This window comes from Alosa sapidissima, chromosome 14, assembly GCF_018492685.1.
Source record: "Alosa sapidissima isolate fAloSap1 chromosome 14, fAloSap1.pri, whole genome shotgun sequence".
Lineage (NCBI taxonomy): Eukaryota > Metazoa > Chordata > Actinopteri > Clupeiformes > Clupeidae > Alosa > Alosa sapidissima.
Window position 1 is genome coordinate 32085022 of NC_055970.1, and position 23437 is coordinate 32108458.

The window sequence follows — 23437 nt, forward strand, 5'->3', positions numbered from 1 at the left end:
TCACAGCTCTTCCACAGCCTCTTCGAAAGTTGTGGGTGCCGAGAAAGGATGGAGCTCCAGTGCTCAAGCCGAATCGGAGAGAAGACAAACAGCGGCACGACCTGCAGCTGCCTTCAAAACACTAGACTGAAGTGCTGCGCTTCCTGTTATGAATTTTATGAGCCCAGATATGTACGTGTCACATATCATTCACTGATCAAGATGTCGTGCAAGGAAATGATAAAGAGAATTTACTGAAGCAATAATGAATAAAAGTAGGTATTTTTATGAAAGGGCAATGTGGTTCTCCAACTAGAGAAGAGAGAGACAAGTAAACGAAAAATGTTTGGTGTGGTGATGGGAGTGGGGCCAAGAGTATGAAAGAGGTAGTTCTTTGAGTAAAATATAAATTCAGGGTTTTTTCCCCCTTCTTGCATGTTTGGTTTTGCACAAAGAAATGGTTGATGAAAGGCCAAATGTATCTTCCACATGGAAAGGAAAGAAGAGGGGACACTGAGAAATACCCAAGAAAACTTCATGTGGCATCCCATTAAAGAGCTTCCTCCGTTTAGCAAGAGTGTGTGTGTGTGTGTGTGTGTGTGTGTGTGTGTATGTGTGTGTCTACCTCTGCATGCAGACGGACACAAACACACGTACACGCACGCACATACACACACACAGGATGATCCATCTCAGAGAGCATAGCACATCTGAGCCTCTGTCCTCATGAAAGCGAGGGGAGAGAAGGGGCCTTCTCTCTGGTGATGCATTAAGTCAGGCCTCTAAAGACAACCATCTTAAAGCAAAACCCCACGGCTGAGCTAATCAATGACAAAAACAGACACACTGGACCAAAGGCTTTCATGCAGCGCATTTACTTCAGAAAAAAAGAAGAAGAAAAAAACTCTTTTCATTTTTATCATTTCTTTTTTTCTCTCCAAATTTGGTCGAATGCTCACAAGATGAGGGAGGTGGGGGTGGGGGTGTTCAGCTGCTCAAGGGTGGGAGCTTCGGAGAGAGAGAGAGAGCGGGAGAATACATTTGCAGTCGGGCCACTTCCTCCCCAGTTCGTGGGAGTTCTGCTTCCTGAGAGAGAGAGAGAGAGAGAGAGAGAGAGAGAGAGAGAGAGAGAGAGAGAAAGAGAGAGGGCCCTTGCATGGATATCCGGCCTCCCGCCCAGCCTTCTCTTGCGTGCTCGATGAGTGTGAGCGACTGTATCTGATCCTTCAGAGAGCGCACGGCCCCAGGGTCACCCTCCGGAGGGGGTTGGAAAGATACAGACGCCTGATGGGGAGGCGACACTTGATGTACCATTAGCCAAGCCGGCCAACGGGAGGTAAAGAGGGCCACCAGACGCATCGGCGGCTACAACTCAGTAATAATGCATTAGAATAGAAGTCCCATCCTACTCCATTCTTAGGCTCTTAACACCAGCTAATGCTACTTAAAACACTATGCATCAAACATGTTCTCCTATGTGTGTGTAGAGCCACCGACAGGATGTGTATGGCAGGTCTGGCCATCAGGGTGCACTCTACAGTCTCCTCCATTTCACATCTTTTCTGTTCTTTTCCTTATTTTTTTCCCCCAGGTTACTGTACCTAGCTACCCAAGGCTGGGGGAGAACCAGTAAATCACTGGTGTAGAAAATAAATGTACACTTATTAGAGTGGCCATGCTGCATATATTCAGCTCTTTAATGTACAGCGCAGGCGAGGCGCCGAGGCAGCGGGCTGGAAAAGGCACGGTGAAAAATGACCGCGTGAGGAGAGGAGCGGGAGGAGCGGGGACGTGCGGCTCCGAGGAAGAGACGGGGGAATAACAGCAGAATAATCAGCGCTCAGGCTAGCCGCCGCTGGGCTGCCCTGCTGTGTTGGCTTACTGGGAGTTGTGTGTTAGACAGAAGCCTTGTGTTGTGCTACTGTGTCTGTTTGTGCTGTTCTGGTGCTTTCTGTGTTGTGCTTTGCTGTTGTGTGCCACAGTTCTCTGTGAATTGTTGTATTGGAACAGTTAAGGCTACAGTATGTTGTTGAGCAAAAGGGATATAACACAAGTCTGCTACATTGCAGGGTGCTGAATTTCTTCTGTCCTTTCTTCCATTGCCTAGACCAAAACCCATGTCCCCTTACAGAACAGGTAGGTATAGTCATATGTAGGGAGAATATGTATGTTTTGTCTTCCCTCTGACTAGCTGCTGGTCTCGGCAGGTGGGCAGGGGAGGAAGGACCTGCAGGACTTTGCCTGGCTGGGTACCGGGGCTTCATGGGGAGACTCCTGGAGTGTCGCTGTGTTTCAGTGGTTCAGTAAAACCACAAGCTCTGTGTGCTATTGTTCAACAGCCGAGCTACACTCACAGTCACTACACTCACATGAACATGTATGAGCACATACACACACACACACACACACACACAAACAAAAGAAAAACAAACTAGATGGAAAATACATGCAGAAAGACAAGAGAGAGGGAAAGAATTGCCCATCAACTGAGTGACAACCATCTCCCCACATCCCTCCTCCGGTCTGAAAAAAGTAGCACGCAGCCTGCGATTCCCACTCTGGCCTCTGGGTGTCTCTCTTTCACTGTGCATGGCCGTTGGGCCGCCTCCTCCTCTGCGGCACCAACCCCTCCTCTTGGCCCCTCCCCTCCACCTCCGCCTCCTCCAACATCTCCACATAATATATACACCATCATTTGGAAATGGCAGCTTTTTGAAAATTCACCTTGATTATCAGACATTAAAAGTGACTTCTCTAGCGCTGAGTGTCTGGCTGTGGGGGGACGGCTGCAGACAGCAGAACAATGCAGGGCCGGCGCGGCATTAACAGCTCGCCGGGGCCCTGCCGGAGAGGGAGAGGGAGAGGGGAGCTGGCCCTTTGTTCTCTCCCACATCCAATTATTTTTAACGTGTGCCTCTTTTCACAACAACAAGAGAGAATTTAATTTTAATGCACTCAGGAAAAAAAGAAAGGAAAGGAAAACACACACACACACACACACTTACTCACAATGTACACAAATACACACAAACACACACTAATCTATTCTTAAGCAGAATACTGGGATGAGTATGGAGGGTTAAGAATCACGCAGAGAAGAATGCATCACTGGGCCAGAGTCATGGCACAATTCAGAAGCACAATGACAGAGAAAGAAAAAAAAAGACTGAGAGAGTGAGAGTGAGAGAGAGAGAAATACTCTGCAAAATGCAAACTCTGGGACACAGTAGTCATTACATTACTATATTTGGTGTGGTGAGGATCAACGCCTCTAGATGCATGCCGGAAAAATGAATTATATATAACCACAGACACACACACACAATTAAAAGAAAACAAACAATAAAAATAGCCAATGTCCCTGATAAAAAAAAGTAGTTGGAAAAATAAGAAGGCAAGGAGCTCTGTTGGAAGGTATGTGGCCAAATATTTTTCTAATTGGACGAGCACTTTATCTTGCTGTCAGAGAGGCAGTAAAAATGCGTGCTGTTCCCAGAAGGAGAGGAGCTGCACCACTGCTGGCCTTTTATTAGTGCAGAGCTGTGTGTCTGATATATGCTCCTGCCTCAGCCTTTCAGCAAGACCCCTGCACCTCACACACACACACACACACACACACACACACACACACACACAAGATGTAACACCACATACAAGACACATTATACATAGATATGCATGTATATATATATCCAGCCACAAATATGCAAATGAATACAAACAAACACATGCAAAAAAATAAGTATATCAAACATGTACCATCAACTGTAGTTCCACAACATTTGCATTGCACCCACACGCACACACACACAGACACACACATACTGTACACACACGCACACAATAGATACACTAGTATTGATATGGCACCAGCCTACAGGATGTGTGGTGTATGCACCTGGGAGCACATTAGTTAAATGCTTTGTGCTGTGTTGCACTCTGCTCCAGTTCGACACAACACTCCGCAAATGCTTCATCCGAATGCACAGGGCAGATCTCATCATATACAAACAATGCCTGACGGTCACACAACAATATGCATCACATGTGCAAACACGCACGCAAACACACTAGACTCAACACACATGCACACACACACGGTAGTTGAAGCAGCGTGGTAGAATCAGACATGCATGGAATTGTGTGCTGACGGCTCTGCAGTGGCCGGCGATGCTGCTCCATGCGTGCATTTTGCCAGCAGTATGAAATGATTGTTTTTTGTCTTATCAGTAGCAAGGCAGCAACTAGAGAACAACCAAAGTCGTCTTTCCCGGAATTACAAAAAATACGCAGCACAGCCAGCACCGAAGCACGTACACACACATAGGCACACACACCCACACACACACACTAAATTAAATTCCAGTCCTACGGCAGACAACTAACTGCTTGTGTGTGGGGCCGGCACTGCGGCATGGCAAAAGCAATTCTCTGGGGATGGCAAAATTAAAGGGCAGAATCCAGCCTGTTTATGGCTCTCACTCGGTACTCCTCTCAATCAAATGTTTTATTAGCAATCATTCGCCACTCGCTGGTCCTAACAGTCGTCTGCGGCACAGGAAGGAGAGAAAGAGAGAGTGTGTGTGTGTGTGTGAGTGTATGTGTAAGTGCAGGTGTTTTCCCCATACAGAGACACCCACCCAGTCACACACAAAAATATGAAACCAGCCCAAAGAAGGACAGGTCCTCCTCACAGTGAGCTTTCACCAACACCATCAAGCTGAAGGAGGCTAAGGAGGACTACAGAAGGAAGGTGGAACAGAAGTTGCAGGAAAACAACATGAAGGAGGCATGGGACGGCATGAAGATTATCACTGGCCTGAAGAAGAGCAGCAGCTCTGTGGAGGGGGACCTGGACAGGGCGAACCAGTTGAACCACTTCTACAACAGGTTTGACTGCCCTGCTCCAGCTCCAATGGCTGTGGTCTGTCCACCACCCCCGACTCTGGCAGCCTTGACAGGGACATCAAGGAGGTGGTCATCCCCCAGCCCCTACCCCCTCAATACCAGTGCAGCACTCACCTCCATCATCACAGGCTATCGTACCTCCACCATCACTGGATATTGCACCCCTCCCCCATATGGCGATCACGAACAATGAGGAGACAACGACCTCAGTCAACAGAAATCAGACACACAGATCCCCCCCCATCACAACAGATCAAGTGAGAGCTCAACTAAAGAAACTGCACACCAATAAGGCAGCGGGGACTGACAGACTGTGTCCAAGGCTACTCAAGGCCTGTGCTGCTGAACTGAGGGAGCCACTGAAGCACATCTTCAATTTGAGTCTACTTCTTGGACAAGTTCCAACACTGTGGAAGACATCATGTCTCACCCCTGTCCCTAAGAAGCCATACCCTAGTGAGCTTAATGACTACAGACCTGTCGCTCTTACATCACATGTGATGAAGACAATGGAGCGGCTGGTCTTAGGTATGCTCAGACCCCAGGTACGCCATGCACTAGACCCGTTACAGTTTGCATAACAGGAGAAAGTGGGCGTGGACGATGCCATCACTTATCTTCTACACAGGACACATTCTCACCTAGACAAGGGAAAAGTGCTGTGAGAATCATGTTCTTTGATTTCTCAAGTGCTTTTAACACCATCCAACCCCTTAGACTGGGAGACAAGCTCTTGCAGATGGGTGTGGACGCTCACCTGGTAATCTGAATTACAGATTACCTGACCGAGCGACCACAGTTCGTCAGACTGAAGAACTGTCTCTCTGACACTGTGATCAGCAGCACCGGAGCGCCACAGGGAACTGTGCTCTCTCCAGTCCTGTTCACTCTGTACACATCTGACTTCTGCTACAACACCGAGTCATGCCACATGCAGAAGTTCTCTGACGATACTGCAATTGTGGGGTGTATCAGGAACGGGCAGGAGGAGGAGTACAGGAGCCTGGTGGAGGACTTTGTGCAATGGTGCAAACTCAATCATCTTCAACTCAACACTTCAAAGACCAAGGAGGTGATGGTGGATTTCCGCTGGTCTAAGCCCACTCTGCTACCAGTCCTCATTGATGGGGTCAATGTGGAGGTGGTAAGCACCTACAAGTATCTGGGTCTCCACCTGGACAATAAACTGGACTGGTCAGCCAACACACTCTACAAGAAAGGGGAGAACAGGCTGTACTTCCTGAGGAGGCTGGGGTCCTTCAATGTGTGCAACTGCAAGCTCCTCAGGATGTTCTACCAGTCTGCAAGCTCCTCAGGATGTTCTACCAGTTGTTGCCAGCGTCCTCTTCTATGCAGTGGTATGCTGGGGAGGAAGCACAAATAAGAAGGATGCGGGGCGAATTGACAGGCTGGTAAGGAAAGCTGGCTCTGCAGTGGGAGCTGAACTGGAGTGCATCACTTCAATATCAGACAAAAGGACCCTGAACAAACTGATCAACATCTTGGACAATGAGTGTCACCCACTCCACAGCACTATTGTTAAGCAGAAGAGCCTGATCAGCTGGAGACTTCGCCCCCCCCCCCCCCATGTTTGGATACTGTCTGTCCACTAGCCACTTTTTACCACTGTCTTTCTGCCTCACTGTTTGCGTGCTATATTAGCACATATGCATAACCCCTCCCTCCATGCCACAGCCGAACTGTGGCCACACTTACACCTTTTCTTAATATAGTTATATATATAGATATATAGATATATAGACTTTATTCTTGCACTGTTGCACTGTTGGACTTACTCATTTGCACTATCACCATGACACTCATTCACACAGAGCACCTTACCTTACCTTACTATGCACAGAGAATCACAGGCCCAGTCCCTGCCTCAGTCATTGCAAGCGCCTCTTGATTGATTAATCACCCACTATGTGGATACTGTTTTTAGAATTGATTTAGATTAAGTGTTAGTTAGTATAATTTGTATTTTAGTATATTTAGTATATTCTCTATCTTCTACTGTCCTTATTGTTGTTTTTTATATTATATACTATATCTATCTATCTATCTATCTATCTATCTATCTATCTATGTATCCTTTGCACTCCAAACATTAATGCAGTAGACATGAGAGTTAATGTGTGTGTATGTGTGTGTGTGTGTGTGTGTGTGTGTGTGTGTGTGTGTGTGTGTGTTATATGTGGGTGTACGATCACCACAACAGAGAAAGACAGTTCAAAGAGACAGGAGAGATGAAAGCAGTCATGCTCTGTGGGCTCCATGCTAAAGACAGAGATCGAGTAAAGACGAGTCGAGATGGCCATTGGACCAGTAACTAGAATCACACCTCCGTATCACCATGTGAGCTGAGGATGGTTCAGTGAATTATGTAAGGGATAATGTATAGAACGCCGGTCATTATCATAGGAAAATAAGTCCCGACAGGTCGAACCGGATGCTGACGCACCAGTGAAGGGGTCTTGCTTCGCCCTAAAGAGACTTATTTTCCCCGATAATGACCAGCGTTCTATACATTATCCTGCTTATTATACAGCATGTGTACATTTATTTGTTACCATTACGTCGTGGCTTTTGCTGAGAAACAAATAGTTCACAAGACACTCACTAAACTTGAATCAAACATTCTTTAAAACGCAGCTGATCAACCATCTGCTTTCACTTTTGAATGAAGTTCCATTGCAAGAAGTGACCGGACTACTTGTGGAATGAATGTGACGTGACTCAAAGAGACAAAACCTCTTGCCATTGACAGTGGTCATTATATACCTTGCAGCAGTAATTATATAGTTTTAACAGACTTCCAAATGTTGGGAAGGCCCATTCATGTGAATAGAACTTTCTGCAGCACTCTGAAGAGCCGTGTAATAAGCTGTAATCAATACCAGAAAGAGTAGTCGATGGCATGCTTGTGGTAAGACAGGGGTGAAGGTAGAGGAGCTTTGTGTGACAGTTGGTGTGGGTGTCTTGGTGCAGATACATGAGAAAAAGCTCAACTGGACAGAAGTGTAGCACAGAAGATTTGTGTGGCTGATGGTGTCTAGGTGCAGAAACAGGTGGAAGGGTGAAGTGGGCAGTGGCCTAGCACAGTAGGCTTCTGTGGCTGTTTATATGGGTGTCTCTGGGTGTAGAAACAGGTGGAGTAAGTGGACTGGGCAGTCCTGTAGCACAGGGCAATGGGGCAGCAGAGAGGGGAGGAGCCTACCTGCTGATTGACAGAGTCCAGCTGAGACTTGAGGCTCTTCAGCTCCCACTGCAGCTCCTGGCTGTCCTCCTGCGCCTACAGACAGAGAGGACAGGAGAAGAGGAGGAGATAAACCCACCCAAAAGAAATAGTAAACAGGTACACCGAGTACAGTGCTCTGGCAATGACTGATTAGGTGATTAAAATGGCATTACCTCTACAGGCCAAAGGTAGTAAAAACTAACAGCACATCAGGAATACACAGCAACTTTATGTGAATGTGTGTGTGTGTGTGTGTGTGTGTGTGTGTGTGTGTGTGTGTGTGTGTGTGTGTGTTTGTGTCTGTGTGTAAATGAGTGCCTGTGTATACTGATGGTCTGAAGAATTTCTGTGTGTACAGCATGTCCTTCGTTCCTCTAGATCAACAATTTCATCTGTCCACACACACACATACACACACACACACACACACACACACACAGTCTCCCCCTCATGTGTGTCATTGTGGACATGGGTTCCTGAGCCAGCAGTGCTGGGATTAGGTGAAGGCTGAAGGCAGGCGGAGGACACAGGCCTCATTAAAGCACTGAGCAACACGCCTGACAACAGGGGCAACGGCAAACAAAGGTGACCATGTGGAGAAAAACCAGGAATAACACATACACACAAAATAACCACACAAACACGCGCACACACGCACGCACGCACGCTTTTGTATCTTCAATAAGAATCCAGCAAAGATTTTTAGTATAGGTTGACAGAAACCTCTGCCCAATACTTCCTAATTTCATCCACACAACCAGCAGCGGCTAATCATGACAATCCTTCTGTCTGTCTGCTTTAGTAGTCATCATAGGCTCCACTGACAAGCTTCTATGCCTGTATGAAAACTCGGCGACCAATCAAATAGTCCGGGCGGGCTTTACACAATGATGGATAGATGAACAACGGTGCCTAGTAATTAATGTGACCTGAGCGTGCTTTAGTTGATTTTGTTTACAACAAGAAGCTAGACATTTAGATGTTGCTGTCGCATCTGTTGTACAAGATATTGACAGCACAATAACTTAAAAAAAACAAACAAATAGGAATAGTTCAAAGCTCAAGGCAAGGTCAAATCCAAACACGTCCATTTATATACAGCTGAGGGAAACGGTTCTGGATAAAAAGTGTTGCGGCCACTTTCAGCCCCACATGACCCAGTCCTGCGTAACAAATCTCCTGAGGTGGACAACTGTTTCAGCAATATCAGGGAGAAATCACATCCACAATGTGGTCCAAACGTGCGGTCCAATCAGCAACCCTCCAGAGTTGCAATCATGGACTCTGGTTTTCATGGGCTCGTGCTGCTCGTGCGGTTGGTGTAATGGCTACCTGGTGCTTGTAGAGAATGCACTCACTCATTCCAACCTGTTGGGTGGCTTAAGGGGGGAAATGGCCATGTGGCAAATATACAGAATGGTGAAAAAGCATGCCACAAATAAGCATGATGGGTTTTGCTCATACAAGAGAAATGATTTGATCACTGCACTATCAAGAGCTTGTTAAGAAAAAAGAAAGAAAGAAAGTAAGAAAGAGTAAAAGAGCGACAGGAAAAGAGTGAGTACAGTATATGTGCATGTTTAGTGTCAGCATGTTGAGTGAAAGAGTGAGTGTGTGTGTATGTGTGTGTGTTTGTGTGTGGACGAGTGGAGCCATGTCACTTTGAATAAAATGCTTGCTAAATACCAGTCACCAACTTCAACGTCAGTGTGTGTGTGTGTTTAGTGTGTGTGGTTGTGTGTGTTTAGTATGTTCAGTGTGTGTGTGAGGAAGGCATCTGACCTTCCTGGCAGCCTCCTGAGCGGTGTGTTGGCTCTCTTGGAGCTGCGTGCAGGTGAGGTCTAGCTTGGCCTGCAGCTCTCCACACCTCCTCTGGGCTTCAGCGGTCTCGGCACGCTCCAACTCCTGAGCTGCTCGCATGGAGCTAAGCTCTGCACTGAGCCTCTCCACCTGCACACACACACACACACACACACACACACACACACACACATACATACATTCACACACACACACACACACACACACACACACACACACACACACACACACACACACACACACACACACACACACACACACATCATATGTGGAGAAACACACAGACACAAAAACCAAAATGGATATGAAAATAGAGATACATTCATTCAGATAGACACAAAGCGACTGTCAGATACATCCCCACACACACAAGGAGGCACAAAACAAACTACAGGCCTGACTATGTTCTCTAATTCGCCCGAGATAGGAAACTCAGATACATCCACACAACTCGCACCCACAATCTGTAAGGCATTACTCACTGTTACATCCAATCCCTCCAAAGCAGTGAGTACTCACATTATACACACTCTTTCAGTCCTCCCCCTCTCTCTCTCACACACACGCACAAACACACACACACACCCCACACTCTCCAAATTGACCCCTAGTGGGGGTGAACTCTTAGCAATCAGCAGTGAAGTTGCTGCTATCTGCTGGGTTATTAGCGGAGCTCACAGGCTGAGTGCTGGAGCTGGACTGGTCTTTAGCAGCCCTTTAGCCAAGGCTATGAATAGCCTCAGATGGCCTGCCATGCACACCGGCACACAGGGAGGCTCAGGCCATCAGATGGCGGCCAGAGAGGCAAGGCGCAGGGAGGAGAGCGTGGACAACGGCAGCACCACAAACAACCACACACACACACATCTCAAACATACAAATACACATGTGCACCCACACATACACACACACACACACACACACAAACAAGTATACAGATTTTGACTCACACACACACAGACACTGAATCACACACATGCAGTACATACAAATTCACACACACACACATACACACACACACATTTGCACACAAGTATACCTCCCTGTTACTGATTGGAGATTATACGACACAATGACTTCATTTAAATGTGGATTTGTTCTGGGCACAATCATGTTATATTCAGCATGCACCAATTTGCAAGATGTTGATGTAAGTGTAATGTTTCAGCTGAGCCCTGCACATATACTCACACACTTGAGCACGTAAATGTGGGATGTGTTGATGTAGGAGATTCAAGCACCACTAATAATGGCTGGCTGTATTATGGAAACTAAGTAGTGGGCAGCAGTGGAATATGTGGGGGTGTGACATCACTACAGAAGATGACATTAAAGTATGTTTAAGGCAGTTAAGAGGGATAAGAGTGTGTGGGCACAAGTGTGTGTGTGTGTGTGTGTGTGTGAGTGAGAGAGAGAGAGAGCGAGAGAGAGATGAAGTGTGTGGGCAAAAGTGTCTGTGTGTGTGTGTGTGTGTGTGTCTGTGTGTGTAAGAGAAAGTGTGTGTGTGTACCTCGGCCCCTTGCTCCCGTTTGAATCCCAGGAGAGCCTCATTCTCGACCTCCACTAGTGAGAGACGCCCTCTGACCTCGGAGAGCTGCAGGGGAGCAAAGGCACAGCGTCAGCCTGGCCGCCCGGCCCCCTAAATCACATTTACCGCACTTACTCAACAACCAATACAGCCAATTCTCCAGCAATTACAAGCACATGACTGATGCTGCCGCCAAGACCGCACTTTCTACCAGCTCCTACCAGGTAACAGCCTCAAAACAAAACAAAACAAATAACAAACAAAACAAAACAGGAAAGACTATAACTAAAACTAACTAAGGAATTAAAAAACAGTAAAATAACAGATCTGACTATTCAATCTAAAGACCAACAACATGTTATATTTACTTTCCCCAATTAACCTGTCTTGAGGTCTTGAGCCTATTTGTGAGGAAGATGGAAAGAGAAAGCTCATTAAATGGGTGGACAGAATGTGCAGACATACCAAACATGAATAACCAGAGTCTTTGTACAAAAGGGACAAAAAGAGCGGCTTTATCAAAGGAGCAAAAGAATCTGGTAGTCATCAAGCGAAAGATATTCAGATCATCCCAGACATGTAGTAATGCTGTATGGAATGTCAAAATGAAAGCAACACTCTGAATGAGAACTCGGCTTGGCTTTCCAGTGGAGAGAGAGAGGAGCGAGGGAGGGAGGGGGAGAGCAGAATGAAAAGATGAATAAGAGGATGGAGAGAGGAAGAGGAAAAGAGAGAGACAACAGACAAGGAGAGGGGTGAGAGATGGAGAGAGAGAGATGGACAGACAGGGAGATAGAAGGTGAGATGCAAAATGAGCAGGTGAGTAAGAGGATGAGGGGAGAGAGAGGAAGAGGAAAAGGATGAGAACAAAGGAAGAGAGGGCTAAAGAAATGGAAGGATAGAGAGAGATAAATGGACGGCGACAGAGAGAGGGGTGCAGCGTTGTGCCCAGTAAGCAGGACTCGTTGCGGCTGTAATGAGGTGCGGGCAGCCTGGAGGACTGAGCGAGACCGTACTCCAGGTTACCACGGAGAGGAGCTCCTGTGGAACTCTCCCTCCCTCCTTCCCTGTCGCTCTCTTCCTCCCTCCATCTCTTTCAACGAGCCGCGCTGAAGTCTGCCGTGACGCCTAGCGACAGGTGACACAGCCGCTGCTGACGGACAGTGCCGGCTTGGCCTCTGATTGGTCAGCCGGCTCCTCTGAGAGACACAGAGGGGTGGCAGGCAGGCAGTGGTTATTCTTTGAGCCCTTGCAGATTGCAGAATGAATTTCAGTCTCTGTCTTCAGCTTCTCCCCCCCTCTCCCTTTCTCCCTCTCTCTCTCTCCCTCTCTCTCTCTAGACTGTCCTGTTTGCTGCCTGTCTCGGTCGAGTCTGCTGTTTATTTATGTTTACGGAGATGTGCCTCTATTCCCTCAGCGGTGCTACAGTGTATCTATATGACGGCCTCACGCACTTCCCATGTGTCCGGCTGCCTACCTGTACCTGCCTATCCACCTGCCTGTCTGTCTGTCTAAATCAGTGTTGTTCTGTTCTGACTGCCTGAGTGGCACACACACACACACACACACACACACACACACACACACACACACCGACACACACACACTTCACTGCTTGGAAATGGTTATCCCGGGGGAAAAAACACAATGCTAAAGGCCAGCTCAGGACGAGTCCAGCAACAGCACACAGCCTGTGAGCTCTGCTAATAACCCAGCAGATAGTCCTGCCTGCCCAGGTGAGAGGCTGCTGCTGGATAATGACCCTGTGCATTACCCACTCCACATCCACAGTGCTGGACCATGTGGCCAAAGTTCTACCTACACGCTGGTCAGTTCAAAAATACTAAGCCAATTAGTAAATCCACATAGTGAGGCCAAGAGTCCTGAGGAAGAGGCTTTTTAACGTTTCCACACACGGACTTCTTCCCCAGTGTGGCCGGCCAGGGGTGTCGTGAGTCTCCGGCACGGCTGCCGCTGAAGTCAGCTGAGGTGGTGAGGGACAAACACCTGCCTCCAGAAGATCCCCATCCAGTCAGATCCAGCAGGATCAGGAGCCCTAAGCTGCATCACCTCAGCCATGGAAACACCTCGGCTCTGCTTAGGATCCAGAGGAAGTTAAGACTGATGGTCTCAAACAAGCGAAGGCCCCGAGTTAAGACTAAGGAAGACAGAGGAGGAGCAGTGCAGAGAGGAGACAGTGAAAAAGGCTCAGAGCTTTGTTTTAAAGAGAAATCAGATTCATTTTCCAATTATTCCACTTATTTTTTATACCATGTTGGCTTAGTTAACTTAGTTATTTAAACTAAACAAAGCCCAGTCATGGATTCTCAAGTTGGACAGGTACTGGCAGTGGATTTTTCTGTTTGGTCATGAGATCCAAAGCTTCTGGCCCACACAAGACACTTAAGGTCTAGCAGCCAAGTACAGTGATACACAGAGGCAAGAACTAGGCTGTAGGCTATCGGATAATGCAATGCAGGTTGTTTCAGGTCAGCATGCACTTAACCTCATTTCTCATGTAAACAAGGCTACTTAACCGGCTCAGACCAAAGTAAATTCTTTACAATAACACAGCTTAGGTTACAGCTAGACCACATTTGAAGCTATAATAAAAAAAAAATGTGAGACAAAGTAGTCAGTCATCATCAGAGTGATAGATGGAAAATTCTAGTAGCTGAATTTCAATAAAAATAGAAAATGAAAAAAATACAGACACACAAACGTACAAACAAAAACACCAATATCCGCACCTTCCATAAGCAACACCGAGTGAACATAACCGAGTGTGTGGCTGAAGGTGAGTGTGCAGTGGCTGGTCAGGCCTGTGAGGCCTGGGCCTGGGGGTGAGCTGCCTACCTGAGCGCGGAGCTGCTCGGCCTGGCTCTCCTGTGCGGCGCGCTCCCTGTGCAGCTGCTGGAGGCGGCCGTGTCCCCACTGCAGCTCCAGCTGGCGCTCCTGCAGCTCGCGCAGCAGCTCGCAGACCCTCTGCTCCTGGACGTCCAGCTATCGAACCACAAAAGAAGGCAGGGCGCAAGAGGGAAGAGAAAAATCAATCCACTACAAAGAGCCCTCTTGGCTGGGGCTGTCGGGGAAAGAAAGAGAGAGAGAGGTGGAGAGAGAGGGGGAGAGAGAGACAGAAGAGAGGAAAGGAGAAAGAGAGAGAGACCATGGCTCTGGAGCTGAAAGCTGGGAAGAGAACCGCCATCTGCCTCTCCTTGTCTTGTGGTTTTGTCACCAAGCCATTGCTCTCAGACACCCAGAGCCATCGATAGACAGGGAAGGAAATCTCTACATGGAATAAAAAAGCGCTAAAAAAAAAATCAATCCTCCTTAACAAAATGCGAAAATGCGCCATAGTTAAAAAACATCCCATTTACCACTGTAAAAGGACTAATCTCATTTTTGTCGTTGTTACCCGCTGCGGCGTTATTGCTAAAAACAACATTAGCATGCAATTCCGCGCAAATAAGCATGCTTAATTGATAACTCATTACTATGGCTATTGAGCGGCAATCAGCATTTCAACGCAGTCGCTTTTAAATGGGAAACAAATAATCGCCTCATTTGACCCCTGACATTATGAGCTACCATATCAAATCAATGCAAAAAATAAATAATTAAACACAGACTAATTAATACAAGGCTGTCACCTGCTTAGTCGAGAGGGAGGGAGAGACAGAGCAGGGAGGGGAAAGCAAAAGAAAGAAAAGAGCAGACAACAAGAAGAAGGAAAGATTGCAGACCAGTAGCAGTGATGCACTCAGACATATTGAAGTCCTCTGCTGTCTTTCTCCAAATGGCGGCTAGTCTTTTTTTTTTTTTTTTTCGTGACAAAAATGCAACCGGGGCAATTGCAGGCCCACTGATGATCCACGAGATGGTCAATTAATTGAGTGCCGTCATTTAGGCCGGAGAGTAGTCCAGACGTTCAACCTGCCCTCAGAGGGGCTAAATGAGCACGCCTTCCATCTGAGTCACTGTCTCTGCTCTGTTGACAAACACTACGGCTGCCTCTCCTCGTCCATCTCCAGAATGGCACTGCAAAACCATCAGATTCCAGCGTGTTCTTCGGCTTCAAAATGAGAGCAAAAAAGGACAGTCTTCGCCACACTTTAATCCCAAAAAACCCGGCTCATCCTCTGGCTCTGCCTTTTCAGTGAGCGATGCAAGCCGATAACCCTGCTCTTTCTTTCTTTCCCTTACAATCGCTCCCTCTCTCTCCATTCTCCCCACCTAAACTGATCAATACTTCATTTAAATCATGACATTAGCACGCTACAACTGGAAAAAACAGAAAGTCGGAATACCAATGCGGTTTCTTTTGTTAAACGAAAGATATGGAGATGCTTGTTTTTGTTTTTTTCCACCTCTTAGTGGGAAAGAAGCCTTTATTTATTAACAAGCTGCCAAGGCTGAAACGTATGCAAGTGCTCAGTGACACTCATTTTGATTTGAGCCGTCCGTGGCCCACACTGATCAATAACGCATTTAAATCCTGAGAGAGGGAGATGTATCCAATGTTGCCTGATGCTAAATGAAAAGCTAACGCACACGCGCAATAATCATCTCAAATTTCACACGCAAAGTACCAACCGCTTTTTTCTTTTTTTTAAATAAACCCTCCAGAATAATTGTCTACGATTATAGATCAGAATATCAACTCAATGCATAATTGTGCGATATAGATGCTCTCTCACGCATTCATTTATGCATGCAATTTGCAAGCAGCACAATCAATACAGTGGCGAACCACGTCACCCACCCTGCGCTGTAATCATACAATAAGCTGCTCTGAGATGAGGAGGGAAGGAGAGAGAGAGAGAGAGAGAGAGAGAGAGAGAGAGAGAGAGAGAGAGAGAGAGTGAACCCTGGCAATTTCCTCCCCGCTCATTGTAATAACGGCGGGACGAGTAACTGGCTAATCTTCCCGCCCATCATTAATCCGTGATATTTACCTGAGCGCACTGGGTGTCGCGGGCCTGGTGAGACAGCAGCAGATCCCGCCGAAGCCTCTCGATGGTGGCGTCCCGAGATGACAACTGGGGTGGCGGCGTTTCCACGGGTCGGGTTTTCCCACCCCGAAGACGGTAGAACGAAGGAAGGAGAAGAGGCGAGGAGACGAGTGGGGGGAGAGAGAGGAAGAGAGGAGAGAGAGGGGCAGAAAAGGGAACCGAACAAAACAGAAGGCGTAAGCCTCTTTTTTTTTCCTATTCTCCCTTTCCGCTTTTTTTGGTTCCAAAAAAGGGGGTGGGGGCAAAGCAAATCACTCTGGATACACGTACACTTACATATAGCCGATGTGCCAACGTCAACCAATGAGCAATTAGGCAGACAAGACTAAAGTCATTGATCGGTGGGTCTCTAGCCCTTTTTCCCCGGGCTAACTAGGCTGCCTGTGGTGGTGTGATGCCTGGTGTGGCTGCAGTGAGGGAGGGGAGGCAGGAGAGGATGGGGGTGGGGAGCGGCAGCCAGGGCAAGCTCCCTCTCTCCCCGGGCCTTCAGTGCAGAGTTGGGGACTAACTGACTGGTCATTACCATTGAGCCTGCTATTGATCTGCCTGCTAAACAGACTCACACCACACCACACAAAGACTGACAGGCACAAGGCCACACACACAACACACACACACACACACTCACACACACACACACGTGTGTGTGTGTGTAGGTATAGTTCTATTTATGTTTGCACACACAGACACACAATCCCAGGATGATAATGAGATGCTCTTCTGAATACTGATGGAAGAATGTGCAAGTGGCACGGACAGAAAAAATGGTAAGGAAACAACCTCTGATTCTAAATGTAGCACACGGCTATGTGCTACAAACAAAAAATTACAAAACATTACAGAAGTAAACACATTCAGGGTGCAATGCATAAATACACAAACTTCGTCATAATAGCATAATAAGAAAGGCTGTTTTCAATAGGACTTTTCAATTGGATTAAGAATCCCACTTCAATAAGATTAAATGTGTTAAGTGTACTGCAAGTTGGTGTTCTAACACATTTTCCTTGTGTGTCATTGTCATTTGCTGAAGGTGAGCATTTCTATGCTTTGAATGGATGGAAGGGACCCAGACGGCCTGAGTTGAACTGGACTGGTCTGACTGTGGATCAGCTCAAAGAGAGCACATGTGTGAGCGGTACACGTTACCTCAGCTTTCAGCAGCTCTGTTCCACTTGGTCCAGAGGCATCAGTGGACACCTATAGAGCAATCACAAATAAACATTCATGTCACAATGCTCATAACGATGGTACTACAAGCACAGAAACTCAGAGGAGCATGTGTGTGGAGTGGAGGAAACGATGGTCATGCCAGAGACAGAGGCCTGGCTACCAAACACATCAGGTAAGAGTGATGCTCTGCAGGAGAGAGACTGCACAGAGGAGCTGCCTGCTTGGTGCCAGAGCCAGCTTAAGTGAAAATGCTGTTAAGTTGTGCTGCTATAGAGAGCATGGACGAGGTGAAGGGAGGTGAGAGGAATAAGAGAAAAAGGGGTGAGAGTGAGCAAGAGGACAGGTACTGGGAGACACCGTGAGTAATCGAAAAACATGCCTTTTTATGGGAATTCCTTGGCGGTGACGACGAGGGGGACAGAGAGAGCAAGCGGAGGAGTTCATGAATGCAGAGCGAGGGGACGAGGACTGTGGCGGCGGTGGTGGGCGGCGAGACACCTGATCTGCCCTCCACGCTCCATGAGGATTCGCTCCACGAGGATTCGCTCCACATTAACGTCTGGGGGGCTGCTGCGCAGTTGGCTAATGCTGGCTGTCTTTAACCCCGCGCAGGATGGTGGAGAGGGAGGACACAGTGCAGCGGCTCACCTTCTTCACCCCCACCGCCCCCCCAAACCCACCCCTCCATTACTTCTGCACGCTCAATTATGCCCTCACCTTCTCCAACCAAGGACATTCCCAGCACATGTAATCAGAGCCGTGACAAAAGGGCTCCTCGGCGGAGCTGAGCAGCAGACGTCAGGCAGGCTGCTGTCACATGCGGTCTGGGGTGAACAAAATGGCTGCCTGCTAGCTTTTCAGCAACATGAGCCATTTCCTGCTATCGGACATCGCTAAAGAAATGTAAACTATGAAATGAAGGACTAGACCAGACATGCGTGTGAACGCCGCTCACTGTTCGGATGCTGTCTTTTTTCCCTACTTTGCACCTTTGATGCATCCCATCCCCCTGATATCTTGAAAATCGATGCTGATATTTCCAACAATGGACAAGAAAGGGGGGGGGGGGGGGGGCAGCCCTGCAGAGGTGATTGCTCATTCCGCATGGCTTCAAACGGCCCAGCATCAGAAGGACACCTTTAATATTTGGACTTTTCACGTCACTCCTGAGCTAAATCCCTAGCAACCAGCATAGCAACACTCTCCGACACCGACGTGAAATGCATGGCAAGTTCCCCCCTGCCACCAGAAAGAAATGAGAAAGGTAAAAAAAGAGAAAGACATAAAGAAAGGTAAAAAAAGAGAGATGGAGAGAGGGGAGAGGGATATGCCTCAAAGAGCAGAATTAAAGCGTATGTGAGCAAAGGGAGAGGCAAAAGAAAGGAAGTCAGACGAATGCTCCTATCAGCAATCACACACATAATAGCGGCTGATAAGCTCACAGGGAGGCAGGAGACGGCGGGTGGAGGTGAATGCAGGGGAGAGGCAGCGCGCCTCATTTGAACAGAAGCTGAACCGGGCTCAATGCGGCTCTCCCCAGCTGCTCTGCCTTTATGTCTTTGTGGAGGCGGACACAACATGTCCATCAGGACCATCCTGATAGAGTTTCAGGTGGAGTGTGTGTGTGTGTGTGTGTGTGTGTGTGTGTTGGGCGGGGTTGGGTGGGGTGGACATGTACTTCAAAAAGCCAACGGGGAACATGGGAAAATAGTCATCCAGTCGTACGGAGAGGCCCAGGGCAGGTGGGGTACCCCCCCCCCCCCCCCACTCTTACCCTACAACTACCCCACTCCAACCCCATCCTCTCATCCACACAAGATTCAAGATTTCCTGTGTGACGGTAATGACCTCTAAGTGAGCCTCTTCCATCGGAAATTTCTTCTTCTTTTTTCCCCTCTCCCCTCCTTTCTGTCTCGCATCTGGTTTCCTAGTCTGCGGGTTTCGAACTCTCAGAAGCTGATGAGTTCAGTCAAACTTCATTAAGTTTATAGCCCCAGCCCTGCGCTCCCTGGTGGCGCACTACACAGAACGAGCCCCTTTGCCTGGCAGGGTCTTTACTGCTCCCTCCCCTTGCCCAGGCAGAAGGAGGAGAGGAGGGGGCACTTTTCTATCTCTGTCACCATGTCTCTCTCCGTCTAGCTCTCTCTCCGTCTTTCTCTCCTGGGTCGCTCACTGTCATTCGCTCTCCGTCTCTCTCTCCTGGGTCATCTGGGTTAAGGGTCTAGAGTCTGTTCATCATCCTCCAATTGGGCAGCCATAAATTCAGTGGAATACATTTATGAATGTATTAATGCGGTCATGTAGAGGAGAGGCTTGTAGTCTGAGGCTCTTTCTCCATATGTAACACATTCGCATTAGTAGTGCAGTGCTGCCAAACGTAATGTTGCACTAAAGCCCAGAGGCACATGGTTACGGTTAGGGTATGGTTAAGGTTTAAAACCCACTTCACTTTCTGATATACTCATTAATATAAACACATTACCATACTGGCTACAATAATCAATTCAAAACAAAAACAAAACAAGCCAAAAAAAAATAATTTTCATAACTGCTAAGTGCTAACTTTATTTCTTACTTGTAGCTTCAAGGGAGATGGAGTTAGTTTTAGTAGCAGTAGGTGCACAAAAGTGATTCATACATAACAGTCTTTGCTTCACACAGTATGTCCTTTTCATCCCTAACCACACACTTGAACATGCATAACAGCAGGGGCCAGTGCACAATGAGGAGAAAAGAGCTCCAAAGCTGGGAGTGCCTTTTTTCCCTGCTCCTAATAAATAAGCAAAGAAAGGTAAACCCCCGTCACAAGCAAAGTGTATTTATTGCGCGTCAGGGCAGACGCGCGCTCGCCGAGGTGCTCCGAGTAGCCATTAAACAACTCCAGGGCTGACCTCCAGTTTTAAGCGCCTGCGAGTCTGACAGCCAAGGCTGCAGAGGCCACCATAAATGGATTTCTTCAAGTTTCATTCGGGAGTATAAAAACGCAGGAGGCTGCGGCAGGGGCCATGGCTGAGCAGCAGTGGAGCACCGAGGCGGGAGAGGGGTGCCAATGTGTGCTCAAAATGTCTGCTTGCCTTTGTGCTTCGGATAGGTTACACAGGCTGAAGAGATGCAAACAGCAAGCAGACAGAATAAAAGCCTCATGAGCTACACGGAGCTACACAACAATAGAGAGATACTGTCTACCTCAAGCAATCGAAATCAGTTCAGTTCAGTATCAGTTACCTGAAACATTGGCATGAATATTCAGCAGGCAAGAATCCATTCATTTCTTAACAAAAAAAAGGACAAAAATCAACTAGAAAATATTGTAGGATACAGATGTGATTTAAATGGACATTACCCCCAAAGCCACTCTGTTCTCTGATCGGCCATTAAAGAGTAAATGGACAGAGGCGACACTCGGGGTGTTTTTCTACATTATACATGGACATGGGCGAAGAGAGAGTCTGGTCTGACCTCAGACTCTGCGAGACAGGTTACATCGCCTCATTCTGCAGATGGATGAGTTCTTGGTGCCTCTGTGGCTCCGCCTGACAGACGCAATGTGGCCGAGGAGCGGCACGTCAACTGCATTTTGAAGCAAAAGAAAAGAGCCGAGAGGGAGTTCATTTCCATAAAATCTGAAAAACGCGCTTAGCTGGCCCCTCTTGTGTCTGAAGTGACAGGGGGGCTTTATGACGGTCGGGCCCAGAGTGGAGCTGAGCAGAGTGGGCGGGGGACCTGAATCAGCTAGATTGCATGCAATGTTGCACTTAATTAATGAAGCGCACAAAGGGGGATTATGCTGACAGGATTATTCTGAACAACAATGCAGCACCCCGCTAGCCATTACCGACCACAAAATGAGCCTGGTCCTGCTATACTGATGGAGATTACACACATGCACGCGTACACAACACACACTCGCATCACCTATTATATGCTGTCAGAAAGTACATTAGTCTGAGGGTCTCTAGACTGCACGCACATGCATACACACACACACACAAACACACCAAATTAATAAGCTTTCAATTGAGAGTAGAGGAACATCAGTTCTGAAAGTTGAGGATCAGAAGTTCAGTATCTGGGCAGGAGCACTTCCCCATCAGTCTGTGCCACCACTGTACCTGTAACTCAATTAGCCGTCTGAACTTTCCAGAAAAGAGCGCACTGGCTGGGCTCATGTCTGCTGGTAGATTTAAACCCCCTGACAAGGATCTCTGAGCGTCTGCGCCCAAATCAGAGCTGTCTGGCATTTCTCGAGGGCAGCAGCAAATCTAATTAGCCCAGGCGATGTTAATTCTGAGCAGCATTTCATTAAAAACGAAAAAAAGAAAAGATAAAAAAAAAAAAAACAGAAGAAGACGTGAAAGATAATCAGCGCCAAAGACCCCATGTCCTTCTGTCTAATCTAATATGGCTGCGTTTGTTTGCTTTAATTATGTTTGGCCATTACAGGAGGCAGAGACATGCCTTAGCCCATGTAGACAGAGGGATCACATAATCTCCCCGTCATGGCCGCTTCCTGATTTCCTGCCATTCGTCACAGCCTGGATGCCATTTCAGCCGTGCCCCTCCAGAGCGGCGAGGTGTGTGCAGACATAGGTGCGTGCGTAGCCAGTAGGGATCTGATCTGTTCCTCAGACATTTATTAGCAATCCCCAGGGCATCAGTTTTACTGAGACGTCTGCCTGTCGTGAGGCTGATTTCAGATCAGGGATGATAGGCATAGAGAACAAACATGATTCCTTCATTGAGTCAAAGATGTCTTGGTGCACTCAGGTGTTGAGGGGCTATTATGTTTGTGGTCCTGACAATGCACTGTGTATATTACATTTGCCATACTTACCTGGGCTGGCTGCTGTGTCGCTTGCTTCTCTTTTTTGCTGTCCATAGCTATTTTGAAAATACTTTTTGCTTTCAGACAGACATTTATGATGTGTTATTATTTATGTGACACTGTTAAGATGCGGGAGAGCTGAATCAGGGATACGCCGCACCATGAAAAAAGCCCTTATTTTGGCGTTCACTGTATTAAGGTTGAAGAAACTCATCAGATTTTCTCCCCTTTTTTGTACTTAAAAAGGGGGCAAAAGAGGAGGAAAATAAAATAACTCATTCTTTATCAGCAGACCGATCACCTGAATGGAATCAATCAATCGTGTTCCGCACGACGCAACTCTGCCTGCACGGCTCCTCGTTTCCAAATCCAATCTCTTCCGTGTCATCTCGGCGCACATTTAGAAGGGCCCTGCCTCTTGATTATCTCCCACCCTTTCTAGCACTTTCCGCCACTGCATGCTCCAATGTATTAAATGAAATGAGGTGCCTGTCCAGGTCACCCCCGCCGCCCGCCACCCCTCCCTTGCTTCTCCTTGCCACTGCTGGTAATCAGGCTGCAGAACGCCCCTCCCCTCCCCACAGCTACATACATTAGCATTAATCACAGCTGCTGCTCTCCCCGGAACCACTCTCACACCACCGACAAACAAAAGGGTACACCTCTCTCTCTCTCTCTCTCTCTCTCTCTTATTGCTTGTTCACTCTTGCTTTCCTCCTCTCTCTCTCTCCTCATTTCCTCTTTTTCTCTCACTGCCTGTCCATTCCTCACCCCTCCATCTGTTTCTTTTTGTTTCCTGCTTATTCTTTCACCCTCCTCTCTCTCCATCCCCATTTCTCTCTCTCACCCACACACACACACACATTCTCCCTGCACTCCCTCTGCTCAGCTCTGTCCTGAGACCGGAGCATTTTTGCAGTATCTTATCTCCCACAGACAGGCGAGACAAA

The 23437-nt window shown here is 47.5% G+C and overlaps 1 protein-coding gene across 14 annotated transcripts in view; it reads right to left on the minus strand.

The window, feature by feature from the left end:
- LOC121681319 (trichohyalin) overlaps positions 1-23437 on the minus strand; it is a 145616-nt gene that overhangs the window by 57783 nt on the left and 64396 nt on the right. For all 14 annotated transcript variants that reach the window (XM_042060999.1, XM_042060994.1, XM_042060997.1 and 11 more), the window contains 6 exons: positions 17639-17689; positions 16433-16516; positions 14334-14480; positions 11460-11543; positions 9911-10078; positions 8108-8182 (listed from right to left, as the gene is read on the minus strand). In XM_042060999.1, the coding sequence (XP_041916933.1) occupies positions 8108-8182; positions 9911-10078; positions 11460-11543; positions 14334-14480; positions 16433-16516; positions 17639-17689 (609 nt within the window). The remainder of the gene's footprint in view (positions 1-8107; positions 8183-9910; positions 10079-11459; positions 11544-14333; positions 14481-16432; positions 16517-17638; positions 17690-23437) is intronic.